This window comes from Schizosaccharomyces cryophilus (genome assembly GCF_000004155.1).
Source record: "Schizosaccharomyces cryophilus OY26 unplaced genomic scaffold supercont4.3, whole genome shotgun sequence".
Lineage (NCBI taxonomy): Eukaryota > Fungi > Ascomycota > Schizosaccharomycetes > Schizosaccharomycetales > Schizosaccharomycetaceae > Schizosaccharomyces > Schizosaccharomyces cryophilus.
This window is the reverse complement of record NW_013185626.1, coordinates 59,041-83,524: the sequence shown is the minus strand read 5'-3', so window position 1 is coordinate 83,524 and position 24,484 is coordinate 59,041. Positions and strand designations below refer to the sequence as shown.

The window sequence follows — 24,484 nt, the reverse complement described above, 5'->3', positions numbered from 1 at the left end:
TTTAACGTCACATGAAAACAAACAACCATTTAGTAAACAAGCATCTTATACCTTTATAGATTTATTCCATAGGTTCAAATTATTCGGAGCAAAAAGCTAAAGAACTATCCCTGAACCTTTTTTTTCCAATTATGAGAAATTTAGTCTGTGCAAACAGATCATTCAGACACTTTTTTGTTTGGAGTTTTAGGTTGGCAAAGTACCTAGACCAGATGATGTTGCTGACACAAAACAAGGTTTAACCAATAGTGCAACAGTATTCTAGACGGAACAATTATGATTAAAGTCTCTCAACCTCAGATGGGTGATATAGTAAGGTCTAAATAAAGTGAAGAAAGTAAACAAAGCATGGAAACGTATTATAAAAATTAAATCATATTATTAGAAATATCTACTTAATTCTTTATCTATTCCTATTGGAGTAACTATGTTTTCAACACAAATAAAAAACATGAAAACAATAAAAAAATGGGGGTTTGAACAAGCCAGTCGTGTCTAACTCAGTGATGGAATAATAAATCTCGTAAACCTTAGACTTTTTAGGAAGCCGAGGTCAAATCGATTGCTTCGAGAAATGCAATTAGATTAGGGAATTATTATAGGAATCGGGAAAGAAAATCATCAGTATGTGAAAAGGAAAGGGTATAGTATGTCTTTTCTTGGAACCTGCCATAAAGAATACAATACTAAGGGAAATCTCGTTGAATGAATGGATCATGCATACATCAACCGTAAAAATATTCATAGAAATTTCCTTACGGTTGCCAAAGACAAGCATTACCAGCGACCAGCACTGAAAGAAAATATAAAAAAAAAAGAGAGAAAGAAAATTATCTTGCTTAGTTAAAGCATACGGATATTATATAATAAAAAAACGAGGGAACCGAACGATCAAAGCCTCAATCATAAAAGGTAGCTTATGTCTTCCAAAGCTTTCCTATTACCTGGGGAGCTGTCGAGTCCTTCCACTGCTAAATGAAGAAGTATGGGAGGAAGGCGGATGGGAACCACGATTTCGGAATGGTAAAGACGTAGCAGTAGCCGTGGTTGGTCCAAAAAGAGAAGACGATCCATATAAGGACTTTTGTTCACGATTATACTCTGGAGGAAGAACACCGATATGAGGATGTTGTGAAGAATCAATCCTATCAGATAAAGGTGTTGCCGAGGAACTGCTTGCGGCTTCCGGAAACAATCGCCTGGGTTTTAATGATGACAAGTCGGTTCCTTCTGAAAACACTTTTTTGACCTTCTTTCCACGGAAAATATAAAATAAACCGTCAGAAGGTGGTACTTCCATTTCACGTTTCCGTTTCGCAATCACTTCAGCTGGCGCAGGCGGACCCAAAAAGGGATTATTACCAGCATCTTCCTCGATCGGTTCATTTGTTTGATTGTTCCGTTCTCGGAGTAAAGAAGGAAACAGTCGCTTTTTAGGAGTTTTTGCAGGGGTGGGTGGTAGCCCATTGCAAGAAGCTTCAGCATTCGGTAACCCAGTATAGCTGGCAGATGAGTCATTCGCTTCTGAATCAAAATAGCTTTCGAGGTCGAGCTTAGAGTTCGATGGTGATTCTGGAGTGGTGGGAGTACATACGGGCCGCAAGGGCGGAGTAGTAGGCTCCATTTTTCTTGGGTTAAGTAGAACAGTGATTGAAGATAAATGGAGCAACAGTAGAGTGAATCTCTAATATACAGTAACCCAAATAAACGAAATGGATAGAAACTGGGTAATTTTGAGATTGTATGTGATATAGAAAGTGGTCCAGGAAGAAAGAGCCTTAGGTACGGTTCCTTCCTTAACGGTGAATAATAACAAAGAAAACCAAGATTTGCGAATCACAAAATGAAAATGAAATCAAAAAATCCAAAATGACAAAAGGGATTTATAAAAAGTAATTCAAAATAAAAAAATCGAAATGATGAGGATAAAACCACAGACTGTATAATTTTTCTGGTGCACGAAACTTTTGCTGTACTATAATAATGAAGATAATATAATAGAGGTAGTTAAACCTGTTGTATCAATAACAATTGTTATTGTAAGCAACTAGATGAACTCCTCTACAATCTCATGAACCTTTCGTTTTGAGCTGAAGGTAGATAATAAGAGTATATTGATTAGAGAATAAGATGAAATATGAATATCTGGCCTAGGGAATTGTAGGGCTTCTTTTTATCCAAGGAACGATGAATTGAGCAAAGAAAAACTTCTTATAAAAAGGAATAAAGTTCAGGAAGCCTGCAATTCTTAAAAACTCGCGTTTTTTATGTTTTACTTACAATGGAATGGATGGGTGTTGTTGTTAAAACGCGACGCGCTACTCTGAACACTCATTGCTTTCATAAGTAGCAATCTAAACAAACGGAGTAACAGTGTAAACAAACAAGGATGATTTCAAAAATCCCATGTTGTTTGTAAATATTTTCCTTTTTTCTTCTTGTTATCGTTTTCATTTGAGAAAAAACCCTTGTTGGCATTTTATTAAAGCATAGAACGCTGGTTTCCTTAGTATGCAACTTGTAAACAAAACAAAATGTAATCATCGCGGACCCTAGGTGGGCTGAAAGACAGACAGCAAAAGGTTTTCAAGTACGATGGTTTTGAATCGTTACGGTAGTTTGATTTCAGTTTTTGGTGGATTTGTACTTTGCTATTTCAAAGCGATCCTTCAAAATTCAATATAAAGATCAAGATCAATTTTATTTTCAATGTTCTTTTTCTAATTACTGTTGGCTATGGATAAATTTACATATTTTATAGAAAGAAAAAGTATCGCACAACAGGCATACTTTCACTTGCTTTCGTGGAATACTTTCAAAGGAACGAAACACTTCTACAAAAAGGAAATATCAGCACAATAGTCGGTATTTATATTTATTAAAACCTTTTTCCTTCTTTCATTCAATTCTGTTTATAAATTTATTCCTGAAACTTCACGGTTATTTCCAGCATTCAAGTTTCCTTACTGAAGATTTCATACTAAAAATCTGTCTGAATCTAACATCATTCTATGAAAAAAATTGATTCAAGATACTTTTAGGAGTTATATTTAAGAATGTCAAGCGACTTGCGGCAGGAACTTCAGCTACTAAAAACATTTAACCAAGTGATAGAAAAACTTACGGGAAGTCTGAAGATATCATCAGAAAAACTTCATTCTTTTGAAAAATCCATTCAGTCTGCTAATCAGTTAGTAAACATATGGTCTTCGGTACAGGGCCAAACAGATCACACGCAACAGTTACTATCAAATACGGACTGGAAGGGGCCTATGCAAGATCTTGAGGAGATTGAGGTATTACAGAAGGAAAAACTACAGCAAGAGCAGGAGTTGCAAAAGCAGCAGCAACTTCAATTACAGCACCAACGAGAATTAGAAGAGCAGGCTCGCAGAGAAAAAGAGGAAGCTTTGACAGCTCAAAAGAAACGCTCAAGTATTTTTCGTGGAAGAAATTCAAGAGTTCCTTCATTTTCTTCTCGAAACCCATCCTCCATCCCCCCTCCTCGAACTTCTTCGTCTGGTGGTACAGGTCGTCCTTCCGTTTTGAACCCTTCTGCGAATAGAAGAGTTAGCTCTTACTCTTCTGTTCCCAAAACTAGGTCTTCCGTGCCAAATCGAGCCATTTCTTCTTCATATCCCACTTCATCCTCGGCACCCACTCCTCATGATCCTCAGGTCCCTCAAAGGACATCGAGCGCTTCAAGACGTAGTTTATTTCCTAAAAGTTCTTCACGTCTTCGTCCTCCGGTAAGAACTTCATCAGCATCCATGACTGGTACGCGACGGCCTTCCGCCTTACCCAAAAGGCCAAACTCCATATTACGCTCGTCCACACATTCAACAAATACCCAGCGCAATCACCCCAATTGACTACTTATCAGCGTTTTATAATTTCTTTTGTTTCTTTTAGTTTTTATTTTCAACTTTAATTTATTTATTGCTAAAATTTTTGGTCCATTGGAACAACTTCTTACTCTTCCAATTCAAATTTCGAAGGATAGCAAAACCCTGTAAAATTCGATTTTTTTGATAATTTTAATCAAAGGAAACATTTTTATCCCATATTGAACAAAAAAATGCAACATTTTGCCCAGGATATTCACTGAATTCTATTAATTATTGGACGACTGAATTCAAACTTGTAAGGTAGTAATGGAAAACTCCTGCGTTGATAAAAGATACCCTTTACGATGCTGGATTTGCTATGATGAGTTTGACGGCGTGCGCAATCCTAAAGATCCCTGGAGACGGCCTTGCAAATGCTCATTAATTGCCCACGAAAGCTGCTTAGTCTCTTACGTTACAAGCTCAACAAACACTAGATGTCCTCAATGCCTCAATGAATATATAATTGCTCGACCCATGAAAGCCAATTGTCGGGTCTTACATGCTGTTGGTCTTTGCCAAAACATCGAATCTGGATTAGTGCAGATTGCACTTGGGACAGGTGTTTGTCTCGGTATAGGCAAGTCTGTGTATTCGATCTTCAGAGAGACAGGTCTCTGGGTGTGCCGGCAAGTGGCTGATGAAAGCTCCATGTTATTTGTGATGCAACGACCTTTGTTTTCGTCGGCCATCCTTCCGATTCTTCCATGTATGCTCGTTCGATTTTGTGAAGCTCCTTCTTATGACATAGTTTTTAGTTTATTTACACACTGCTCTGTCTATTACTGTGTAGATCGGTTTTCCACTACGCAGATATTATTATGTGCTTTACCATGGATACGTTCTATTCACAAAGAGCTAACAAACTATATCAAAAAAAACATTTCAGTCTATACACAGGAAGACGACGAAGAATTAAGAGAAAACTGGCTCCGAAAATTAGATGATCAAATTGAACAGCAAAACCTAGTGACTAATGAGGATGCAGAAGTAAAACATTCTGAATTATGGACTTTTTTTTCTGTTTTCCATACATTTTTAGATGGGTTTACAACTGAAATCCTTCGGATTCTACGACCAATTGTCTTACTTCCTTTAGCAGGAAAATTTTTGGGACGACTCTTCCCAAATAGATTAACAAAGGTACAAAAAAGTATTTTAGGTGCGGTTTTTGCCCTATGTATAAAAGACATATGTAGATATAGTTTTCTGAGTTGGAGAGCCAAAAGATCCCAAAAAATACGGATCCTGGATAACCAAATAGAGAGCAAGCACTAAACTCGAAAACTGCTTATTCGCTTTGCTTCGCCTGTTGCAAACCCAATTGTATAATACTATTATTGTTAAATCTTACATAAAGATGTAATATTGAAAAATTAAGAGGAATACAAGGTTCATTGTATCTTTTTCTAGCTAGTTTCCATCACTCCCTGGGTTTCTTCTTTTTTGTCCGCCTCAGCAGCACGCTGTTCTTGTTCTATCTGCCCACTTTGAGGAGTGTTAAGGGAGTCAGCCTGAGAAGGAGGGGCTTTTTGCCCTGTTTCAAAGGAGAGCTTTGTAATAGCAGGTTCAACTTGCGGTGTTGATTGGGCAGAGCTTGCAGCCATTGTTGAAGGAGTACTGGATTGAGACGGCATCTGCGAATCTGATTTAACTTCACCTTGTGGAACGGGCTTTCCACTGTTGATTTGTCTGTACAAAGAATGGATTAAGTTCATGACAGCTATTGAGACGATTAGTATCATAACTTTAAAATTTAACACTTACCGTGTATATCATCCATTGAAATGTTATTTTCGATTAACCATGAAGGAGTGCCTGCTTCATTGAGAGGAAGTGATGTTTTGGTTTTTTCAAGGCCGTACTGAAAAGCTGCTGCTGCAATCACTTTCCTTGGAAAAAGCAAACAAGAAATACTTCTCGTACTGTCATTGATATAGGTCCAGGAAATTTTCGTGAGGTTTTTGTGATCGGGGACATAATGTTGGATTAAACGCAACAAATCGTTGAAAGGGTGGTCTACTTTAAAATCGAAGCATATTGCTTCCAGTAAAATTTCTTCTGTGTAAAGAATAACATCCCTCCAGCGCCAGTATTCTTTGGTCTGCTCATCTATAAGGATGTTGTTATTCTTTTGAGCAACCTTTGCGCAATTGATGATGATATCTCTCAGCTTCCTGTTCGAATCTTCTACTTTGCTTGCTAAAAAAACACAAGTCGCTGCAATATCATAATAGTGATATTCCTTCAGGGAAAATCGAAGGTAAAACCGATGAAAGTAAGCATTTGCTGTCGCTAATGTAAGTTGAGGCCTAGTCTAGGTTAATTAAACAACCTTTATTTAAGAAAAAAAGAAAAAAAAACTTACAATTTTAATCTCAAGCCCACGTTGATGATAAAGTTACAGCCTTTGGACCTCTGAATTTCTTCTTGTACCAAAGGAATTCCGTCGAGAGCAGAGGGCGTATAGTCCAAATCCTCTTTTTTTATTATCCATTGAGAGGACGTTTGCCAATCGACTTCCGGAGTACTAAATGTTTCCTTCATAGGAGAACCAAGCGCATGTGGATCAAATTCACTGTACTTTTCAAAATTCCAAACGACCAAAATAGAACTCTGGTATTCTACAAGAAATAATAAATAAAATCCTCTTTTCCCTCTGAATTTCCGTGTTTCACAGATTCCCTTGCAGACCGTGAACTTTCTGTTTAATGTCGTTTGCTTTAAATTCGCTAAATGGTGTTTAAACTTTCATCGCAGCCGTTTAGCAATGAAGACGCAGTGTAGTGTACTTCACTATATTGACTTTGCGTGTCTAAAGATCAATACGAAACCACCAGAAATTGGTATAGTATGGAAGAAGCCGTGTGAAATCTTCTATTGAAAAGCACTGTTACTATTATACTTATTCCCTCGATTGTATATAATAACTATAACGAGAACATCTTGTAAGTGGAAGCAGATCATAAAGGTAAACGACTGCCTTGGGAAAATAGGGGAAGCAGAGTTTGCATATGCGTAGCAAAACAATTGCCTTGTAGAAATTATTTGTTTGATTAATTTTTATGTGTTTCACGTTAAGTCGAAGTCTAAGTCTGTGGTTGGTAGTGAAGTAAACGTTTGGAAAAAGTTGTTATCATCATGTCCTCAAATCAGGTATGTTTGGGAGTCGCATGTATTTGAAGCGCTTGCTGGCTAACAACTTAATACTTAGTATGTGGTCGGAAGCAAGCCTGTGGAAAAAAGACCTAGGAATATAAAAAACATAAATTCAGTAGCTACCTGTGAAAAACACCGACAAAGTGTCATTAAAGACCTTTCAAAAAAAATTAATAAGATTCAGAGTGGTAGGTACAACAAAAGAAATCAATTTTATCGATACTAACCACAACATAAGCTCAATTGCCGGACTATCAAGTTCGAGATTTGAATGATGCTATTAATCAATTGATGCGTGAGAAGCATGCTTGGGAAATTCAAATTCGCGATCTTGGAGGAATAAATTATATATACAGCAAAGCGAAACTCTTTGCGGATGATGGTGAGAAGATCGGTGAGATCGATGATTATCGCTATTATGGGCGTGCTAGAGAATTACCTGGCGTAAAAGAGTTATTTGAAGCTGATATGACTTTTGTACCTGAACGCTTGCGAAAACAAGAGATGCAACAGCGACAGCTCGATGCTTGGTATTATGGTTATACGCCTTTGGAAGAAGAAGCCTCGTTACAGGACTACGAAAAAACAATATCTGATCAAAGAATGGAACGATTATCTCAAGAAAGAACCCATTCGTTGGAGAATTGGAAGCCCATCGTAATCGAGCACATTCCTGCACGTGAAGAGGTAGAAAGGATTTTGCTGGAGAGACGTAAAAATGCTTTACTTCATAGGTTGGTGTAATCAATGTCTGTCTATATAAATAGGAAATGTTTGGTCTTATATATTCATCGAGTTCATTCGCTAAATACTGTTTGCCTTGGGTATGTATTTTTTTTTGGTAAAAATAAAGTCTAGATCCTAAAATATCATTACATGGATAGATAGTTGGGGCTTTCACAAGCCTCGTACTCTTGAATCAAGTTGGAGACAACCTCTCTGTTTGCAAATGCTGTAAGCTTCTTGAACAATGAACAATAAAAGGATAAATGACATACCTTGAAGAATCAAATTCGTCTAAATTATCTTCAAAAATTGACTCCTTTTTGTATTGGTCAAGAAAAGCATTCCGCTTTCGTAAACGATCGTATTGATCTAAAGTCCTCTTGAACAGCTAAATTAAAATTAGATTCTGAGTTTCTGATAATTGATGGTTTCAACTGCAACCCATAATACTTACCGATGCGATGCTTGTATGATTTGCCAGCATCAGTCCGCTAACACGATGATTTGTTTTTATATACGGAGACTTTTTGGAAAGTGCAACTTGGATACTTGCGGGTCCCCATGGTATAAAGGTTGCAAGCTTCCTTTCACGAATACGGAGAAGAGACTTGTGTACATCAGTGGGATCAGCTTCTCCTTGAATGATGTTCAAAAGACTGATAAAGCAACTTTGTTTACTAGGGTTAACAGAGACCATTCGGTTCTTTGGTTGGAGTAACCTTCTCATGACTTCTAAAACTGTAGTTTTTCGAATGGTTTTAGCTTCTTCCACTTGTTGGTTCGTAAAGGGGGTATAAGATGTAGAGAGAAAGTGACAGCGAGGAGTTGGGATCAAAGAAGCTATAATACTGACCAAATCGTTGTTCATGTAACCAGGATATCGAAGGGTATTGGTACTAGCAGACATCACAGTAGAAACCTACGTGCTGTCAGAACAAATAAATTCAAATTAAACTTACCAATTGATTTTGTTGATGAAAAGTGGGATTTTGGATGTGGAGACGGTCGGCAGCAATATGAGCCAGTGCAGCATTGTCCAAAACAACAACTGCATCAGCGTTGAGAGTTAACCTTTTGAGTGTAAGAAGACTGTTATATGGTTGAACAACAACATCCGAAACTGACTGATTATTAGGAAATACAGAGTAGGTTTGGACAATTTTCTTCGGGAATCTATCATTTAACCGTTCTAACAAATATGATCCCAATCCTGATCCTGTACCACCAGCAATAGAATGTAAAAGAGAAAATCCTTCCAAAGAATCGCTTCCGTCAGCTTCACGGTCTATCATGTCCATGATATCTTCGAAGATCCGGTCTGCATAAGAGTATCCATGAGCCCAATTATTTCCAGCACCACCACCGTTTTTTGTTACTAAAATATTTTCCGGGTTATATAAATTCCCGTATGTATCTCCAAGGATGTTGGATACCACCTAGAGGTATTTGTGGTTAGCGTGCTTCGAATTAATAAATGTAATTTCTCTTACCCTTGGTTCAAGATCAATTAAAAGTGCTCTTGGAATATATCTATTATCATCTGACTGGGTGAAAAGGTTAGTTAGTCTTCAAGTCGATCCTTATTGTTCATACTTGATAAAAAAAGACATCTTTTCGATCTACACCATCCGTAGCATAACTTTCTAATGTGCCATCAGGACTAATACCATGTTCAAGACACAGTTGTTGCCAAAACTGAGAGCCAACTAAAGAAAAGGTGAATTAGCAACAAGCTTCAAATTACGAAAGCCACTTACTTTGATTACCGCATTGTCCGGCTTGAATCGTTATGATTTCTCTTCCCATTTTTTATTTAGTTTTTATGAAGTATCAGGAAGAGAGTTGCTGAATTGAACCTCCGTAAAAGTGTGAAATGTTGATGCTAGTGCTAGGTGGTTTTTAAGAAAAATTTGCTTTCATCTAGTAATATTTCTAACAATATTCAGCTTCTGGTTAAGTTGATTGCTTTTGGAAGATGAATATTGCTATCGATTTTTCGATATCAATGATAATATAATGAGTGTTGGTGTATGTCGAAAGCGTATGCAAGCTAGGACAGTTGAGAGACTGACCTAGCTAATACTAGATGCGTTCTTCTTTTGTATTTTATCTTCGTTAATATTCATTCAAGGAAGCTTATAACAAATCAGACAAGTGTTTGTGTACCGATATTAAAGACTTATTCGTGGGGAAAAAGAATGAGGATATTTGAAAAAGTGTAGAAAAATATGTATCAAGATAGATTCATTTACTTATGCTGAAATTTATTCCTTCTTTCTTAGGGACACGCTAATAGTTGCTATGATTTGAAGCCAGTACTTTTTTTTTATTACATAGGTCTGATCCGATCTATGGCTTAAGTTGGTATTTCATGGAAATAACAATGACATTTTTTTCATATTCTTATTCCTATATAAACAAACTTCTTTCAGTAGCATTTAATCCTACATAGTTCACAAAAAGTTCAATGTCACTTACATTTCGTCTAATGTAAATAAACAAGAGTAGAATATACTCGATATATCCAAGAAGTCGCTAGTTATAGAATCGATCCCTATTTCAAAAGAAATATCCTTTTCATTCATGAACAAAAACAATGAAGTTTGACGCTGATTGAACATCTATCTTTCAAATGGCTCAACCAAGCCTGCTCTACAACCTCCACGTGCAAGAATGTTGGATTAAATTATAAAGATATATATTATAAAAAAGACAGTGAACTGTCTACGCCCATACCTAGGTGAACACCAGTTCCCGTCCGATCACTGCAGTTAAGTGAAAACGTCTGAGGGTCTCGTTCATACTATGGTTGGAGACAACATGGGAATCCGGGTGCTGTAAGCTTCTTTTTGCTGCTCTTTTTTTCTGATCACTCACTGTTCGAGTGCGTTCATAAAAGCTTGCAACTCTGAGACTATACAAGGATTCATTTGCTTTGGCAGATAATATGCTACATATCTTGTCTAGTGCTAACTATGCTTTGGTGGTTTAGTGGTATAATGCTTCGTTGCCATCGAAGCGACCCGGGTTCGATTCCCGGCCGAAGCAATTTTTTTACCAAGCATATGAATCTATTCCAACTACTAGTATTACAGCCTTATTAACCTTCATGTTCATTTAAATAAACAAAAATAAATAATCTAGAAAAACCATAGTAATGGCATAGTTTTAGTTTTCTATAATTCAAATTATTGCACTTCTCTTCCAATTAGCAAAAGTCGTTTCGTCGGCATTAGTACATGATTATTGCCCCATACTAACAGTTTCTCCAGGGTGGGTTTATTTTCCTCAAACTCACAAACAAGTTTGTCATTCATATCACGGATCCAGCTTACGTCCAATGTTTGTAATTTGGGAAGAGGGAACGTTGCTAAATATTGAAGAGAATTATGCGTGACATATGATAAACCATTTAAATCCAAACTAGAAAGAGAATGCCCCGAGTTTACCAAAACAGCACGAACAGTTCGATCGCCGAGCCCTAAACATCTTCGTAGAGATAGGTTTTCTAAACCAGACTGTATATTCCAATTGCCAAACATCGAAGCTGCTTCGTCATCCGTTAATTCAGATAAAGCTGTTAAATCCAGGTTACGAAGACGACCACAACAGGGGCCAATGCCTTGTCGTAATAGTTCGTCCGTTAATTTGCAGCAGCCAGCCAAACTAAGAGTTTGAAGACCACTGCCAATTTGATTTAAAACATCCAATATGCTTCCATCAGTAACGACATCGCCAGGTGACTCAATCCGTAGGGTTTTGAGATTTTTACAGCCCGAAAGTAATCGGACACATTCATCATCCATGTAAAAGATTCTTGATAAAGTCAGACTCGTAAGATTGGGACAATAATCCACAATCGTATTTATAACAGGAGGGCGAACTTTCGCTGTATCTGTAATTTCAAGTCTTGTCAGTTGTGGACCACGTTTCTTTAAGAAGGAAATCCACGTATCAGTGGATACAAGGAAAGCACCTTTGATAGAAAAGTCCTTTAGTTCAGTCAACTTTTCAGAATATAGTTCAAGCACTTCATCTTTCATTTGTCCACAATAAGTCAAATGTAGGGTATGTAAATGAGGACAGTATTGAACAATTTGCAACAGAGCTTCAACTGTTAATTTGGAGCAGTCGTACAACTTGAGTTCCGTTTGGTCTCCAGTCAAAAATAATTGCACTGTTGTATCATCTAAAGATCTGTTTTTAGAAATGATCTGGCTTATTTTGTTCATGTTTATTTGTCCAATGTCTCCCAACGCTTCGATATCGTGAATATATTCCGCAATGATGCGAATACAAAGGTCTTGAAGCTTCGGAACATTCAGTTCTTCATCCATGGTAGCCGCCGCAGCTTTCTTCCTTGTCATGGCACGTCGCTTTCGAGTGTGAACTTCAGGAACTTTCTGTTCTTCAACACCACGACTACAAGGGTAGCAAAGCCATCCATTTTCTTTCTCACTATATTTACTGTAAGGCGTAATTGTAAAGCGACACTGGCAGTGAACACAAAAGTCTAATTTACCTGCGTTCTCACGCGACTTGTATGAAAATCCAGCACGACCAAAACCAGTATTTGTGTTATACTCACTATCATCATCATTATTATTATCTTCTATGGGTTTTTTCTTCTTCTTCACACTTCTACCTCGAGACCTGGGTGGATTCTGAAGTTGAACAGTTGTTGTCTCGATGAGAGGCGATTCTTCCGATAATGGTGTTTCTTCAGCTTCAGTGATTGATGCAATAGATTCTTGATCAGTTTGTTGAGACGTGGATTCTGATCTTGGAGGGCGTGCTCTACCCAAGGCAGATGTATTGATCCCTTGAGACTATAAATTCGTTAATTTTTATTATAGACACTAACATACCCTTAAAAATTCAGTCAACGCTGAATTGGGTCCTCTTACGCGACTTCTTGACATTCGCGTCTTTTTTTTATTTGGGAGAGGATAACTATGGCTCTTAATTAAATTTTGAGGGCGCGTGGCAAACTTACCCAGAGCGAACTACAAATGGACGTTCTGACTGAAAAACCGGATATATCAAGGGAAATTGTTGATGAAAATGGTTTAAGGAAACCAATTGGTTCTTCAGAAAATCAAAACGCCCATAATTTGTGTCCTTTCAACGGGCCTAATGTCATTAATGACACACCCTCAACTCAACAAGATTTGCCGCGAAAGGGAAGCCAGACCTTTGTTTCTGTTTTATTAGGTAAAAAGGAAGACGAACATAGCAATGAAGACATAAACCTGGTTGATTCATCGTCGCCCATTGCTGATATAATTGCCGCAAGTGATACAGAGGATGAAAGTCTAATTAATTCACTGAATGCCGGTAGAAAGAATATTTCTTTTGACGAACAGTCTCCTCTTTTTAAAGTTAGTGATACCAAGGAGCCTGATACCAGACAATTGGATACTGAGGATCAGAGCGGATCGTGCAATGAGAACATGATAAATGATGATTTCTTACTGTCAAATAATAAAACCTTTATAGAAACGAAAGAGAATATACCCAAAGTTGATACAAAGAAGAAAGGTTTGCAACGTTTGGAGGGTCAAGAGAGGAAAAGGAAACTTGAATTAGATCCAACTAATGTTAAAATGAATGAGGGACGTGTATTAAGGTCAAGAAAATATCAATCTAGTCTGTCTTCATCTGTGGAGACCTTCTCGTCTGGCCCTTCAGATGAACCTCGAGGATCTCAAGAATCTGATGGTTCTGAATACGCTGATGAAAGTGATGAGGTTGCTAGTGTAATTGAACTAAACGAAAGTGATAATGAGGATAATGTTCCTGTGAATACTTCCTTAAATTCTGTGAAAGAAGATGACTCTTCTACTGAAACGGATGAGGACATAATTCCTCTCGCTCAGGCCAAGCGGAAAGGAAAAGGAAAAGGACGACCCATGTCTCAAGTATCTTCGTCTCCTTCTAGAACTCCTTCAACTCGAATACCACCGTACGAAAGGACCCATCACCGATTAGTTAGAAATCACCCTGAGCTGGACAATGTATGGGAAGCTCTCGAGCGGGAAGCTCCAACGCAGGTACAGCAGATAGAACAACCAAAGGAGTTAGTATTAAATCTTTTACCATTCCAGCGAGAAGGTGTATATTGGCTCCGTCATCAGGAAGAATCTTCCTTTGGAGGAGGAATTTTGGCAGATGAAATGGGTATGGGTAAAACCATCCAAACAATTGGTCTTTTACTTTCTACACCTCGAGGGGAACCGACGTTGGTTGTAGCTCCCGTAGTTGCTATAATGCAATGGAAGGAGGAAATTGATGTTCATACTAATAAAGCATTAAGCACATATCTGTATTATGGCCAATCCAGGAACATTTCTATGGAGAATTTGTCAAAATTTGATGTAGTTTTGACAAGTTACAACGTGATTGAATCGGCTTATCGAAAAGAACGTTCAGGATTTCGCCGTAAAGAGGGGCTTGTCAAGGAGAAATCCTTGTTACATAATTTAGAATTTTACAGAATCATTTTAGACGAAGCACATGGTATAAAATCCAGGACTTGTAATACGGCAAGAGCTGTTTGCACTCTTAAAACGAAGAGGCGGATTTGCCTTTCGGGTACACCTTTGCAAAACAGAATTGGCGAGTTATTCTCCCTACTTCGATTTCTACGCGCTGATCCATTTGCTTTTTATTACTGTTTGCAATGCGATTGCAAGTCTCTTCAGTGGCAGTTTTCAGATAGAAGTAATTGTGATCATTGTGGTCATAAACCGATGAGTCACACTTGCTATTTTAACGCGGAGATGTTGAAGCCGATACAGAAGTTTGGAAGCGAAGGACCTGGAAGAGCTGGCTTTGCAAAAGTTCATCGACTTTTGAACAACATTATGCTTCGACGAACAAAATTAGAGAGGGCCGATGATTTGGGACTTCCTCCTCGTGTCGTAGAAGTGCGACGAGATTTATTTAATGAAGAAGAAGAAGATGTTTATCAGTCACTTTACATGGACTCCAAAAGGAAGTTTAACACTTATCTTGCACAAGGTGTCGTCTTAAATAACTATGCAAACATTTTCCAATTGATTACTAGAATGCGTCAAATGGCAGATCATCCTGATCTTGTCTTGGCGGGTAAGACGAAAACTGTGGACATCGACACCCAAGAAAATATAGTTTGTAGAATATGTGATGAAGTTGCACAAGATGCCATCGAGTCTAGATGTCATCATACATTTTGTCGGCTATGTATTTCTGAATTTTTAAACGCTGCTGGTGAATCAGAAGATGTTACATGTCCTGCGTGTTTTGTTCCGCTAAGCATAGACCTCAGTGCACCTCCCATGGAAGAATTTTCAGAAGAGAAATTTAAGAATGCGTCAATTCTTAATCGTATTGACATGAGTAATTGGCGTTCTTCTACCAAAATCGAAGCCTTAGTTGAAGAATTATATCTTTTGAGAAGAAAAGATAGGACCATAAAATCAATTGTATTTTCTCAGTTTACTTCAATGCTTGATCTGATTCATTGGCGACTTAGAAAAGCTGGGTTTAACTGCGTTAAGTTGGATGGTGGTATGACTCCAAAAGCAAGAGCAGCAACAATTGAGGCCTTTAGTAAAGATATAAACATCACCATTTTCCTTGTTTCTCTAAAAGCTGGTGGCGTTGCCTTGAACCTTACTGAAGCTTCTCAGGTGTTTATGATGGACCCATGGTGGAATGGAGCTGTGCAATGGCAAGCCATGGATCGAATTCATCGAATTGGGCAAAAGCGACCAATTCGTGTTACTACTCTCTGCATCGAGAATTCCATTGAGAGTAAAATTATAGAACTTCAAGAGAAGAAAGCACAGATGATCCATGCTACAATAGATCAAGATGAAAAGGCTCTCAACCAACTCTCGGTAGATGACATGCAATTTTTGTTTTCCAACTAAAATTATTATCAAAATATTAGATCTTGCTGCATATTATTTATTCATCTAATGATGAATTTGTCTTAATGACATGTCCGTTCTTGTTTTACCTTTGTTAGCCCTTTCTTTACATACAAGTTTTGAATCTTTGGAAAAGTTTATTTATCTTTTATACCATCTTTATTTGCTATTATTTTTTTTTAGAAAGCAGTGCATGCAGTTCTAAAGATTGAATTTGGTTAAAGAATTTTAGATTTTGCTATTTATTAATTTATTTATTTAGATGTAATATAATAAAAGCTTTTTTTATATTTATAAACGTTGGACTAGTCTATTATCAACATAAAACACTAAGGGTATAAGAGAAGATATATTTAAATTGTGTTTTATATAAGAAATTACTACCACCTCTTCCTACTGTTGTTACATATATTCAATAGTAAAGTAAAGTCCCCTGTAAATAGCACACAAAAGTATTTATTCATATTAAAAGATTTCTCAAGTTGCTTGTTTTGAAAGTCAGCGCTAATCGTTTGGGTGAATAAAAACATTACTAGGATAAATCTACGGTAATATAGAATACGACTTCAAAATTCTTGTTTAATGGCATGAATGAGGATTTGCCATCGGCGAAACGACTAAAAGCTTCAACTGACTGGAACAATGATTTTTTACAGAATACAGGATTTGAGAATCAATGGAGTGATGAAGATTTAGAGGATGGGTTTGCATTATATGATCCTTTCGATCAAGTACAAATTCCTCGTGGTCGTGTCTCCCAACCTATTAAAGCGAATTTAAGAAAAAAAGAAACAAAAGATATTAATGAAGATGAGGAGTTGATGTTGCGTTTAAGTTCTGGCGTCTACTATCCTAAATCTCGTCCATACTTAAGTAAAAAAGCCAGAGAACATTTGGATCTTTTATATAACACGCCGAAAGATGTATTAAAGCCTTCTATCCTTCACGTTGATTTCACTCCTCAAGAATGTCAAATCCTTAAAGAGGCCAAAGGGGTATATGGACCTGTTAACAGTGTTCGGTTCCACGATGCCTTTCCATTTTATATTTCTTCACGATTACTAGGACGAACCTATGAGGATTGTCAGAAATTCGAGGTCGACTGCCCAAATCTAACACCTGTTGCAGATTATGGAGCCTTGCAGTTGAAGAAACAAGAACGAACTCACTATCTATCAAAGTATTTTGAAAAGCTTTACAATGCTAAAGCATCTTATTTTCATCGAGGAAATTGTATCAACCTGATGCTAAGTGAGTCCATTCTATTTATGACACCTTGGAAATACTTTAACGAAACAAGTGGTGATACAGTATGCGTCGATTTTAATCCTTTATTCGGAAAATTTGCTTTTGGAAGTACCGCTCAGGATGGTGCATACAATAGACTTGGCAATTTATGGCTGGGTGATTTCCAATTGGATACCGTTCAGGCGTTGGAAGGTCACTACAAAGTAAATATCTACGGAGAGAACGAGTTTTCAACCATTTCTGATCTTTGCTTTTCCCAAAATGGACACTTTTTGTATACTGGTGCATTCGATAATACGGTAAAGGTTTGGGACATGGAGGGAACCCTTTGTGGAATATTTGATGAGCCTAATGATCGTATTCATAAACTTTCTTTGTCTAAAAATAATGTACTTGCTGTGGCATGCAAAGACGGTCTTGGTTATATGCTTACAACCGACAAAACCTCAGGCAGTATTCTTTCTACTCAAAAACTTATATATCCTAAAGCATTGAAAAAAAATTACTCTGCATCATTAATTGAATTCTCTTCTTCGTTTGATAATTCCTCTCCTCGTGTTGTAATAGGGTATGATAGTTTTCATCTATCTGACTCGCGCGGAAGTCTTGCTTTATTTGACGCTAACAACGGGAATTTTATTCAAAGGTTTAATACGAGTGACGAAGCATTTACTTCCCTTTATATGCATCCATCGCACATTGGATTTGTAGCCAGCAGTAACAGCTCTCAGAGAGGAAAGGTTTATTACATCGATACACGGATTTACCAACCTGCCATTGTGTTTAATACCTCACAAAGAGATATCAATCATGCTACAATCAGCAACTCCGGGTTTCTTGTTTCATCTAGCGGGACAGACAATCAGACTTTTGTTTGGGATTCTCGTAAACCAAATAAGGTTTTGAATGTTTTAAAACATGGAAGAACAAAAATGATTCATTTTGATGATGCTAACCAGGAAGAAGTAGATGCAGGCGTTACTATGGCCCAATGGGTTCCGAGTGGAAACCTATTTGTTACTGGAGGTAGTGATGGCCTCGTGAAAGTTTGGGACCTCCGATTGAATGAGCCATTCGTACAAAATTTTGCAGAGCTGGACTTTGCGATCACTCATGGAGTCTTTAGTTCTGATAAAACAAAACTTTCAGTCTGCTGTAACGGAGGCGATGTATATATGTATAATATAGGAAACGATAATCAAAACGAATTTGGAGGGTTTACATTCAAAGAGCACAAACCTAATAATGATATTCAGTAATGATACAGATTCTACGTCTAAAGATGGTACACATGATCTTTCTTTTAATGGAGCTAGAGAACTAATTGATATAAAGCGAATCACTTTTTGCTTTTCTTTCTTTTTACGCTGAATTTGGGCTTAATGGTAAATAGATTTATTTCATGGATTCGTAGTCAAGCTGATATAGAAATTTCCTAATGAAACAATCGTGTTTTATTGAATACCTTTGATGGAAAAAACCATAACACAGCAATGCTGTAAAAGAAAGTAATTCCGAGACTCGTCGAATATTCTGGTTCAAATAATAAGACTTGGAATTTGAAAAAATTATCAGGTACTGTTTGAGCTATATCAGAATGCTGTTCAATTTAAATACTAAAAGAACAAAAAGATTGAGGATGACTTTAAAGCTCATCGTAGTAAGGCAAGTGGTTAAGCTTACCAACTGCGACGGTGCTAGCAGGACGAGATAATAAAGTAGAAGCAGTCCTGGCGACGGATTCAGGTGTGACAGCATCTAAAGCAGAAATGAAGGACTCAGGTTGATAATTTGTGGCAAAGAGAGAAGTGGTAGAGACAGGGTTTAAGACACTGGGTTCGTAAGAGGTAAGATACTTGGTCTTAGCATCGGCAACAGCAGCCTTAATAGTTTCAGCAGGAATAGAAGAAGTTAAGGACTTGATTGCTTGAACGGATTCGGAAGCAGTAGCCCTGATAGCCTTAGTGCAAGTACCGGAAACAACAATGGACAAAAGGCTAGCATCGGAGTAAGGATGCAAGTTAGCGGCAGCGGTGGCTTTGAATTCAGAAGCCTTTTCAGAGGCTTTAGCAAGCAAAGTGTTACCGTGAGACCACTTGATAGAGGAGTGTCCACCGAGGATAGAGGACAAAACGTAAAGCTCAGCAGAAGGAGCAGAGTTGGTAGGGAAGCCAAGCAAGAAATGGTTCACAGGCTTGCTAGAGTAGATACGAGATTCTCCAGATGCAACCTTACTAGGAGAAGCGGGAAGAGGGTTTCCGTCACGGATAACCGAGAAATACTTTGCGACTGAATCAGCAGCCTTTTGGACATCAGGGCCGGAAGAAACAACGGTAAAATTGGACTTCACGTAGGCAGCTTTAGCGTAATCAGTAATCTGCGAGATAGAAGCGTTAGCGCCCACTGGGAGATAGGGCAAATCGCCAAGACCTCGATGGAAAGCCTTCTCGTGGAGTTTGGCCATGGCCACGTTCAAGAGGTTACTCCTCCATAAAGAGCTTTCCAATTTTGCGGTCGGTAGAACTTCTTCTTTTAGCTGGAAGCCAAGATATTGAGAAGCATCGACAACTTCGGCAAGTAAACGAGCATAATATTCCAAATACTCATTTAAGAAACGTGCAGTCAATATAATGTGTTCGCGAGTCAATTGAGTCGAAAGCTGACCTCCTAAAATTTCTGATTCACGAGTGATGCGCAAAGCGGAGCGATCCTCAGTGTTTTTAAAGGCAAACTTCTCCAACAGGTGAGCGACACCAGCATCAGGTTGAAAACGACTACCAGCACGAATCACAACCGATAAGGATCCAGTAGGACTAGCTGTTTCTCTACCAGCGAACGAAATACCTTGTAATTTTTGTGGGGAATACGAGACTCCATGAATGCCTCGATTTTGAGAGATCTTGTTCAAGTTTCTTGTAAATGATCTCATATTACTGATTGGCATCCTAAAACTTCAACTTTCTTATTCTTTTGTGAGGGTTTGCTGTGAATGACAGAGTTGGGAGTTGGTGACTTTGATATCCGTATGGGCTGGCTTACTACTGCTACTCAAAGAACTGCTGTTCTGAAAAACACGTTTCTTAATCATTTATATAATTAAAAATTAAAAATTTAAGTTGTTACTTTCAAATTATTTAAAGATTTGCTTTATTACTGCTAATAGCGTCGGCAATTAATTTTCACAAATTTTGAGAAAACCAAATGAACAGTTCAATTAATAAAAGTACAATAATATTTAGATTTGCACGTTTACCCAAAGAAAGCATGCATTCATCTCTTTTAAAAGTGATATTTGAAACGGACTATGCCTATTGAATTGAATATTCGACCTTTTCAATAATAAAATGCAAAAAGTTTTAATAACTCCCTCAACTGAAAGAAATCATTTCCTTTGATCATTGAAAATGCTGTTTCTATATTGAACATGATGAGTAGAACTGAAACTCTCCTCATGGACTATAGGGTACTTTATCATTGAATTAGTTGAGCATATAGATTTCAAATTGAATGCTTCTATTTGAAATGAGTCTCGCTTCACTTAGTATATAATAGGTAATCATAGACAAAAGTCATTGACTCTTCTGAAAAGAAGTGTCTGATGAACCGACAGTCGATGTAATTCTTTTTTTGGACTTTACCAATCATACATTAGAGGCTGAAAGGTAAACAAAAAGGAAAATATATCAATTACCTCTATTGTAATTATTGTTTATTAGTCCCTTTCTGTTTCCATCTCCTTTTCCGCGCTTTCTTGGTTGCTCAAGAAATAAGTTTTCATTCATACATACATCAGAAAATCGAACATAACTAACGACACCACAGTCAACAACAGCAAAAATGACATTCCTAACTCCTTCTTTTAGTCTTTGCATCATATGCTTAGACGTATTTTCTTGGATAGGGACTATGCCGAAGAGACGATTAAGTTGCGTACACGTTGGCACGATTGTACTTTGAGCATCAACGACACAGATTCTAAAATCTGGTTCTTTCAAGGAAGATTTTTTAAAAATTTGGGATGGTTTATAGACGTCAAAGGTAAGTTGAAAGGGAGCTTCAGGCTCTTTCTCACAGCTAAATGATTTTGGAGAGTATCCGGGGACAACTTGAATTTCCTCGTATACTTGTCTATAGTCTCTGTACGTTTTGTCCGGTAAGAGGCCGTGAGCTTTTTTGCATTTTGGCAACCAGAGTTTCATATAGCTCATATAATGAAAAGCAGACAAAACCTTTTTCATCCCGACACTCCATAAGCCTATCCTTGCATTATCCATAGATTTAGATAAGTTATCGTAGTTTCTTTGTATTTGTCTTGATCGTACAACTGAAAACCCGCATCTTCGCAAATGAGCATATACAATGTAGTTTTCCAAAGAGCCACAAAAAGGTATAGTTGCTGCGTAGAGAGATTGTAGGCTCATAGGGACACCATCTGGTGCCCAGCATTCCATGGATCCTCGTTCTACCAAATATAGTGTTTCTTCAGGGAGAAGCCACATACGATTTTTTGAATCACCTTGTCCCATTGTTTTAAAAAAAGGGCCATGCACTTTTTCAACACACGCCATTTTCTTTTCCCAATTCCATACCCCAATAATAACATGCTTACTTGAACGACCAGTTAGCAAACGCTTCTCTATAAGATTAAGGGGCCAGCCATTGCAAACTTACAAAGATATAAGTCTTTCTACTGATAATGCATCGTACATAGCCTTACGGCTGAGCTCTAAAATTCCCTCTTGTTTCTGCGTTCCATCTGGCTCAAAATCTTTTTCTCCCCTCTTGGGAATTGTGTAGTTACCTTGCTCTCTAAATTAATATTAGAATATGTCTCTAAAACCAAAAAATTGCAGAACTCTGTTGACGGTTTAGACAGTCATTGCATACACTTTAGCATTCGACAAAAAGCGCCAATCTTGAACATCTTCAGTAACGTCTACAGCATCTTCAAAATTGGTGAAAGGATTTTCGCCCTCTTGAGCATTCATGAAAAATATTTTTTCGATAGATTCAATTGCCTTTAAAGAATTCTACTTCGCTGAATTTTTTAGCGAGGTTAATAAAGAGAAATCCCCGAAGGCACTTGGTAAATGATCTGAATAGAGAAAACAAGATCTAAAAAATAAAAAAAGGTATAAGAAAAAGTATATTTTAATCAGGCTCTCTTGATGCAGATTCGAACATGTTCTGTGTGCTATAAGAAATTTTTGATTACAATGGACAAGTGTAAATTAATTGAGCGTAGGGCGATACATGGAGATTGAAATATGTTACGACCGTCGACTTTTGATACAAATTATTTTGAATATGAATATACTATTTATTTATCCAGAAAAAACCTAAAGATCCAAATTCCCAGCAAAACCAAAGTAACGAAATCAAGTAAAAGATGTTTTTGAATTTTTAGGAGGCGTAGTCGTATGTATCAAGCACTGTACACATTTAACAGTTGAGGTACTAAGGACTTGAAAGCGTCATGTGACAGCAAAATCAATTCTCCTTGAGGTTTGATACCAGCATCCTGGAACACTCGGTTGGCATCAGGGTTGAAGTCCTGGTTGGCAAAAGGATAATCGGCAACGGACAATGCAGCTTGACGAAATTGTTCATCCTCTGGATGGAAGTAACAAATTTCTTGTTCTCCTGCCTTTTTACCTTTCTTTTTGGGTCGTTCATCTTCGTCATCGAGCTTGGAAGCGACCTCGACGTACGTCCTTGACAACGAGAGATAATGAGTAAAGTTGTAAGGTTCATTTTCATCGATAGCCCATTGCATTTCTTCTAAAAGCATGTTGTACATAGGAGGGATAACCTGAACGGGCATGTTGATCAACCGTTCGTTGACAATTAAACCAACCTGTGCTTTCGATTCTGGAGACAATAACTCACGAACTTGCTTCTCCATGTTAGGGTTAGAAGCTGAAATTCTAGATAGTACATAGGAGGTAAGTTCCTTTATCACCGGCTCTTCCTAATTATATATTAGCATTGCCATCATCTTCATTGATTCATGTAATTTTCAGGCTTATTGCAGTAAGCCGCTGGTATAGACTTACTCTTCTGCTGTTAAGATTAATGACAGAAAGCATAGCATAAGGGTCAGAATTATTTCCATCGACCTTGACAGTAGATCCTAGTAAAGGTTGGCTTAAAATTAAATCAGAGAGAGCACTAATGTTAACGTTTGTGTGATCATAGCCTAGCAACTGTTTCAACAAATTTTTAAAGGCATGAAAGTCAATAGGTTGAGGGTCAAAAAATTCAAAATCTACAGTTCAAAGTCAGCGTTGTGTTCTACCCTCCAAGAAACTTCCTACCAATATTTATGAAATCCATATCTGGAGCTTTCATAATCTCATTCATTTGAGTGTCTTCCGACTCATCATTATATCGTTTTGCCATGGTGCTGTAAATGGGCAGTAGGATAGAGGTTTGCAGAGAAGTACAAACGTTTTGAGAAGAGAAAATGATGTTTATGAGAAAGAATTCAATAAAAATAAAAATAAAATAAGTAAAGGATGAATTGTAAGAAATATAAAAGAAGAAATTTATTTCGATTTTGTAATACAAGGTAAGCGGTTCAGATTTCTCAAGCTTGGTTTTGAAGAAAGAAAAAAACAAAAAAAGGTGTAGTATAGATACTTTTTCTATTTAAATTGGATTCTAATTAAACAGCTCACACCAGTTCGTAGTTTTACAATGGCAGAAGAAAACAAAAGGCAGACAACTAGAACGATTTCCATTAAATTGTTGACACTAGGACTTGAGCAAATATACATAAATGAAAAGCTGTCGTTCGCCTATTAGCAATGTTATTTATACATGTTTACAAGGTGGTTAATTGTATGTGTCACTAGCATAGTAGCTTTCTTAGTTGTATCAACATAGGCTAATACTACTACGAAAGGCATGATAGATCACCTACACCCTTTGTTTAAAACAACATAAATAATCAGATGTTAGCAACCTGCTTAATAAAGCATCTTAATCACTACAATTAGAACTATAGTACTTCACAGTATCGTCCAATACCTAAGTAATGTAGTTGTGAAGATTCTCTGGGAGAGTGAACGATTTCGAGTGGCGGACCTTATGTAGATCAAGCGGGTCTATCGTTTGGTAATCAACCCCTCTCATATTTGATATATCCTCTTCAGTAATAGCACGATCATACTCGTTAGCTTGGAGTATATCTACCCATTCAGTAACAGGGCAGCTTTAATGTCACCATTACTCACCAAGTACCGTGTAACATCCTGTAGTCTTGGCAGTATATCATCATTAGACCAGAATTCTGATTGTTGTAGCACTATGTAAGTCGGTGTTCCAGGCTATAGAGCTGGGAGTGACACAGGTTCAGTCTCATTCAATACGGTTCTATGTCGCTAGCATGCAGATGAGGCATAATTGAGAAATGATGAGTGGTTCTGTAGAAGTAAACGTAAACGGAGTTCTTCAGTGGACCTTGTTTGCTAAAGGAAGAAACGAGCGTTGCAAATAATGAAATAAAATAAACTAAAAATGAATTCAATATCATGAATATTATTA

The 24,484-nt window shown here is 37.5% G+C and overlaps 12 protein-coding genes and 2 non-coding genes across 14 annotated transcripts; 7 read left to right on the top strand and 7 right to left on the bottom strand.

The window, feature by feature from the left end:
- Nucleotides 1-777: 777 nt before the first annotated feature.
- On the bottom strand, nt 778-1,624 carry SPOG_00038 (CDK inhibitor Rum1; the record flags this gene model as incomplete). The annotated part of the gene is made up of 2 exons (XM_013167545.1): nt 778-793; nt 945-1,624. 2 exons carry the CDS (start codon nt 1,622-1,624, stop codon nt 778-780), a joined length of 696 nt encoding a protein of 231 aa, XP_013022999.1.
- A 1,154-nt stretch (nt 1,625-2,778) lies between these two features.
- Nucleotides 2,779-3,872, top strand: SPOG_00037 (DASH complex subunit Duo1; the record flags this gene model as incomplete). Its single annotated transcript, XM_013167544.1, has 1 exon — nt 2,779-3,872. Exon 1 carries the CDS (start codon nt 3,057-3,059, stop codon nt 3,870-3,872), a length of 816 nt encoding a protein of 271 aa, XP_013022998.1. The 5' UTR covers nt 2,779-3,056.
- Nucleotides 3,873-4,154: 282 nt separating this feature from the next.
- SPOG_00036 (ubiquitin-protein ligase E3) lies at nt 4,155-5,165 on the top strand (the record flags this gene model as incomplete). The annotated part of the gene is made up of 1 exon (XM_013167543.1): nt 4,155-5,165. One exon carries the CDS (start codon nt 4,155-4,157, stop codon nt 5,163-5,165), a length of 1,011 nt encoding a protein of 336 aa, XP_013022997.1.
- On the bottom strand, nt 4,685-6,656 carry SPOG_00035 (P-TEFB associated cyclin). The gene is made up of 3 exons (XM_013167542.1): nt 6,256-6,656; nt 5,655-6,199; nt 4,685-5,610 (listed from the first exon to the last, which is right to left on the bottom strand). Exons 1-3 carry the CDS (start codon nt 6,432-6,434, stop codon nt 5,297-5,299), a joined length of 1,038 nt encoding a protein of 345 aa, XP_013022996.1. The 5' UTR covers nt 6,435-6,656; the 3' UTR covers nt 4,685-5,296.
- On the bottom strand, nt 6,601-9,817 carry SPOG_00033 (gamma-tubulin). The gene is made up of 7 exons (XM_013167540.1): nt 9,530-9,817; nt 9,366-9,478; nt 9,263-9,316; nt 8,732-9,208; nt 8,227-8,691; nt 8,045-8,160; nt 6,601-7,985 (listed from the first exon to the last, which is right to left on the bottom strand). The coding sequence occupies exons 1-7, from the start codon at nt 9,576-9,578 to the stop codon at nt 7,919-7,921; spliced, it is 1,341 nt and encodes a 446-aa protein (XP_013022994.1). The 5' UTR covers nt 9,579-9,817; the 3' UTR covers nt 6,601-7,918.
- On the top strand, nt 6,725-8,093 carry SPOG_00034 (complexed with Cdc5 protein Cwf12). The gene is made up of 3 exons (XM_013167541.1): nt 6,725-7,043; nt 7,102-7,234; nt 7,285-8,093. The coding sequence occupies exons 1-3, from the start codon at nt 7,029-7,031 to the stop codon at nt 7,788-7,790; spliced, it is 654 nt and encodes a 217-aa protein (XP_013022995.1). The 5' UTR covers nt 6,725-7,028; the 3' UTR covers nt 7,791-8,093.
- Nucleotides 9,818-10,498: 681 nt separating the features above from the next.
- SPOG_16211 lies at nt 10,499-10,616 on the top strand. The gene has a single exon (XR_001203086.1). It is a non-coding gene; the product is annotated as a 5S ribosomal RNA (ribosomal RNA).
- Nucleotides 10,617-10,749: 133 nt separating this feature from the next.
- On the top strand, nt 10,750-10,820 carry SPOG_16210. Its single transcript has one exon. It is a non-coding gene; the product is annotated as a tRNA-Gly (tRNA).
- A 9-nt stretch (nt 10,821-10,829) lies between these two features.
- On the bottom strand, nt 10,830-12,749 carry SPOG_00032 (Rad7 Rhp7). Its single transcript, XM_013167539.1, has 2 exons — nt 12,641-12,749; nt 10,830-12,601 (listed from the first exon to the last, which is right to left on the bottom strand). Exons 1-2 carry the CDS (start codon nt 12,692-12,694, stop codon nt 10,961-10,963), a joined length of 1,695 nt encoding a protein of 564 aa, XP_013022993.1. The 5' UTR covers nt 12,695-12,749; the 3' UTR covers nt 10,830-10,960.
- Nucleotides 12,750-12,784: 35 nt separating this feature from the next.
- On the top strand, nt 12,785-15,688 carry SPOG_00031 (Rad16 Rhp16; the record flags this gene model as incomplete). The annotated part of the gene is made up of 2 exons (XM_013167538.1): nt 12,785-12,857; nt 12,987-15,688. The coding sequence occupies 2 exons, from the start codon at nt 12,785-12,787 to the stop codon at nt 15,686-15,688; spliced, it is 2,775 nt and encodes a 924-aa protein (XP_013022992.1).
- Nucleotides 15,689-16,275: 587 nt separating this feature from the next.
- Nucleotides 16,276-18,195, top strand: SPOG_00030 (Rik1-associated factor Raf1; the record flags this gene model as incomplete). The annotated part of the gene is made up of 2 exons (XM_013167537.1): nt 16,276-17,504; nt 17,583-18,195. 2 exons carry the CDS (start codon nt 16,276-16,278, stop codon nt 18,193-18,195), a joined length of 1,842 nt encoding a protein of 613 aa, XP_013022991.1.
- A 14-nt stretch (nt 18,196-18,209) lies between these two features.
- SPOG_00029 (ubiquinol-cytochrome-c reductase complex core protein Qcr2) lies at nt 18,210-19,971 on the bottom strand. Its single transcript, XM_013167536.1, has one exon. The coding sequence runs from the start codon at nt 19,878-19,880 to the stop codon at nt 18,582-18,584; it is 1,299 nt and encodes a 432-aa protein (XP_013022990.1). The 5' UTR covers nt 19,881-19,971; the 3' UTR covers nt 18,210-18,581.
- A 121-nt stretch (nt 19,972-20,092) lies between these two features.
- Nucleotides 20,093-22,146, bottom strand: SPOG_00028 (tRNA-splicing endonuclease subunit Sen54). The gene is made up of 3 exons (XM_013167535.1): nt 21,824-22,146; nt 21,608-21,745; nt 20,093-21,544 (listed from the first exon to the last, which is right to left on the bottom strand). The coding sequence occupies exons 1-3, from the start codon at nt 21,922-21,924 to the stop codon at nt 20,620-20,622; spliced, it is 1,164 nt and encodes a 387-aa protein (XP_013022989.1). The 5' UTR covers nt 21,925-22,146; the 3' UTR covers nt 20,093-20,619.
- A 74-nt stretch (nt 22,147-22,220) lies between these two features.
- Nucleotides 22,221-24,458, bottom strand: SPOG_00027 (CDK regulator). Its single transcript, XM_013167534.1, has 3 exons — nt 23,254-24,458; nt 22,993-23,204; nt 22,221-22,907 (listed from the first exon to the last, which is right to left on the bottom strand). The coding sequence occupies exons 1-3, from the start codon at nt 23,336-23,338 to the stop codon at nt 22,362-22,364; spliced, it is 843 nt and encodes a 280-aa protein (XP_013022988.1). The 5' UTR covers nt 23,339-24,458; the 3' UTR covers nt 22,221-22,361.
- Between the last annotated feature and the right edge of the window lie 26 nt (nt 24,459-24,484).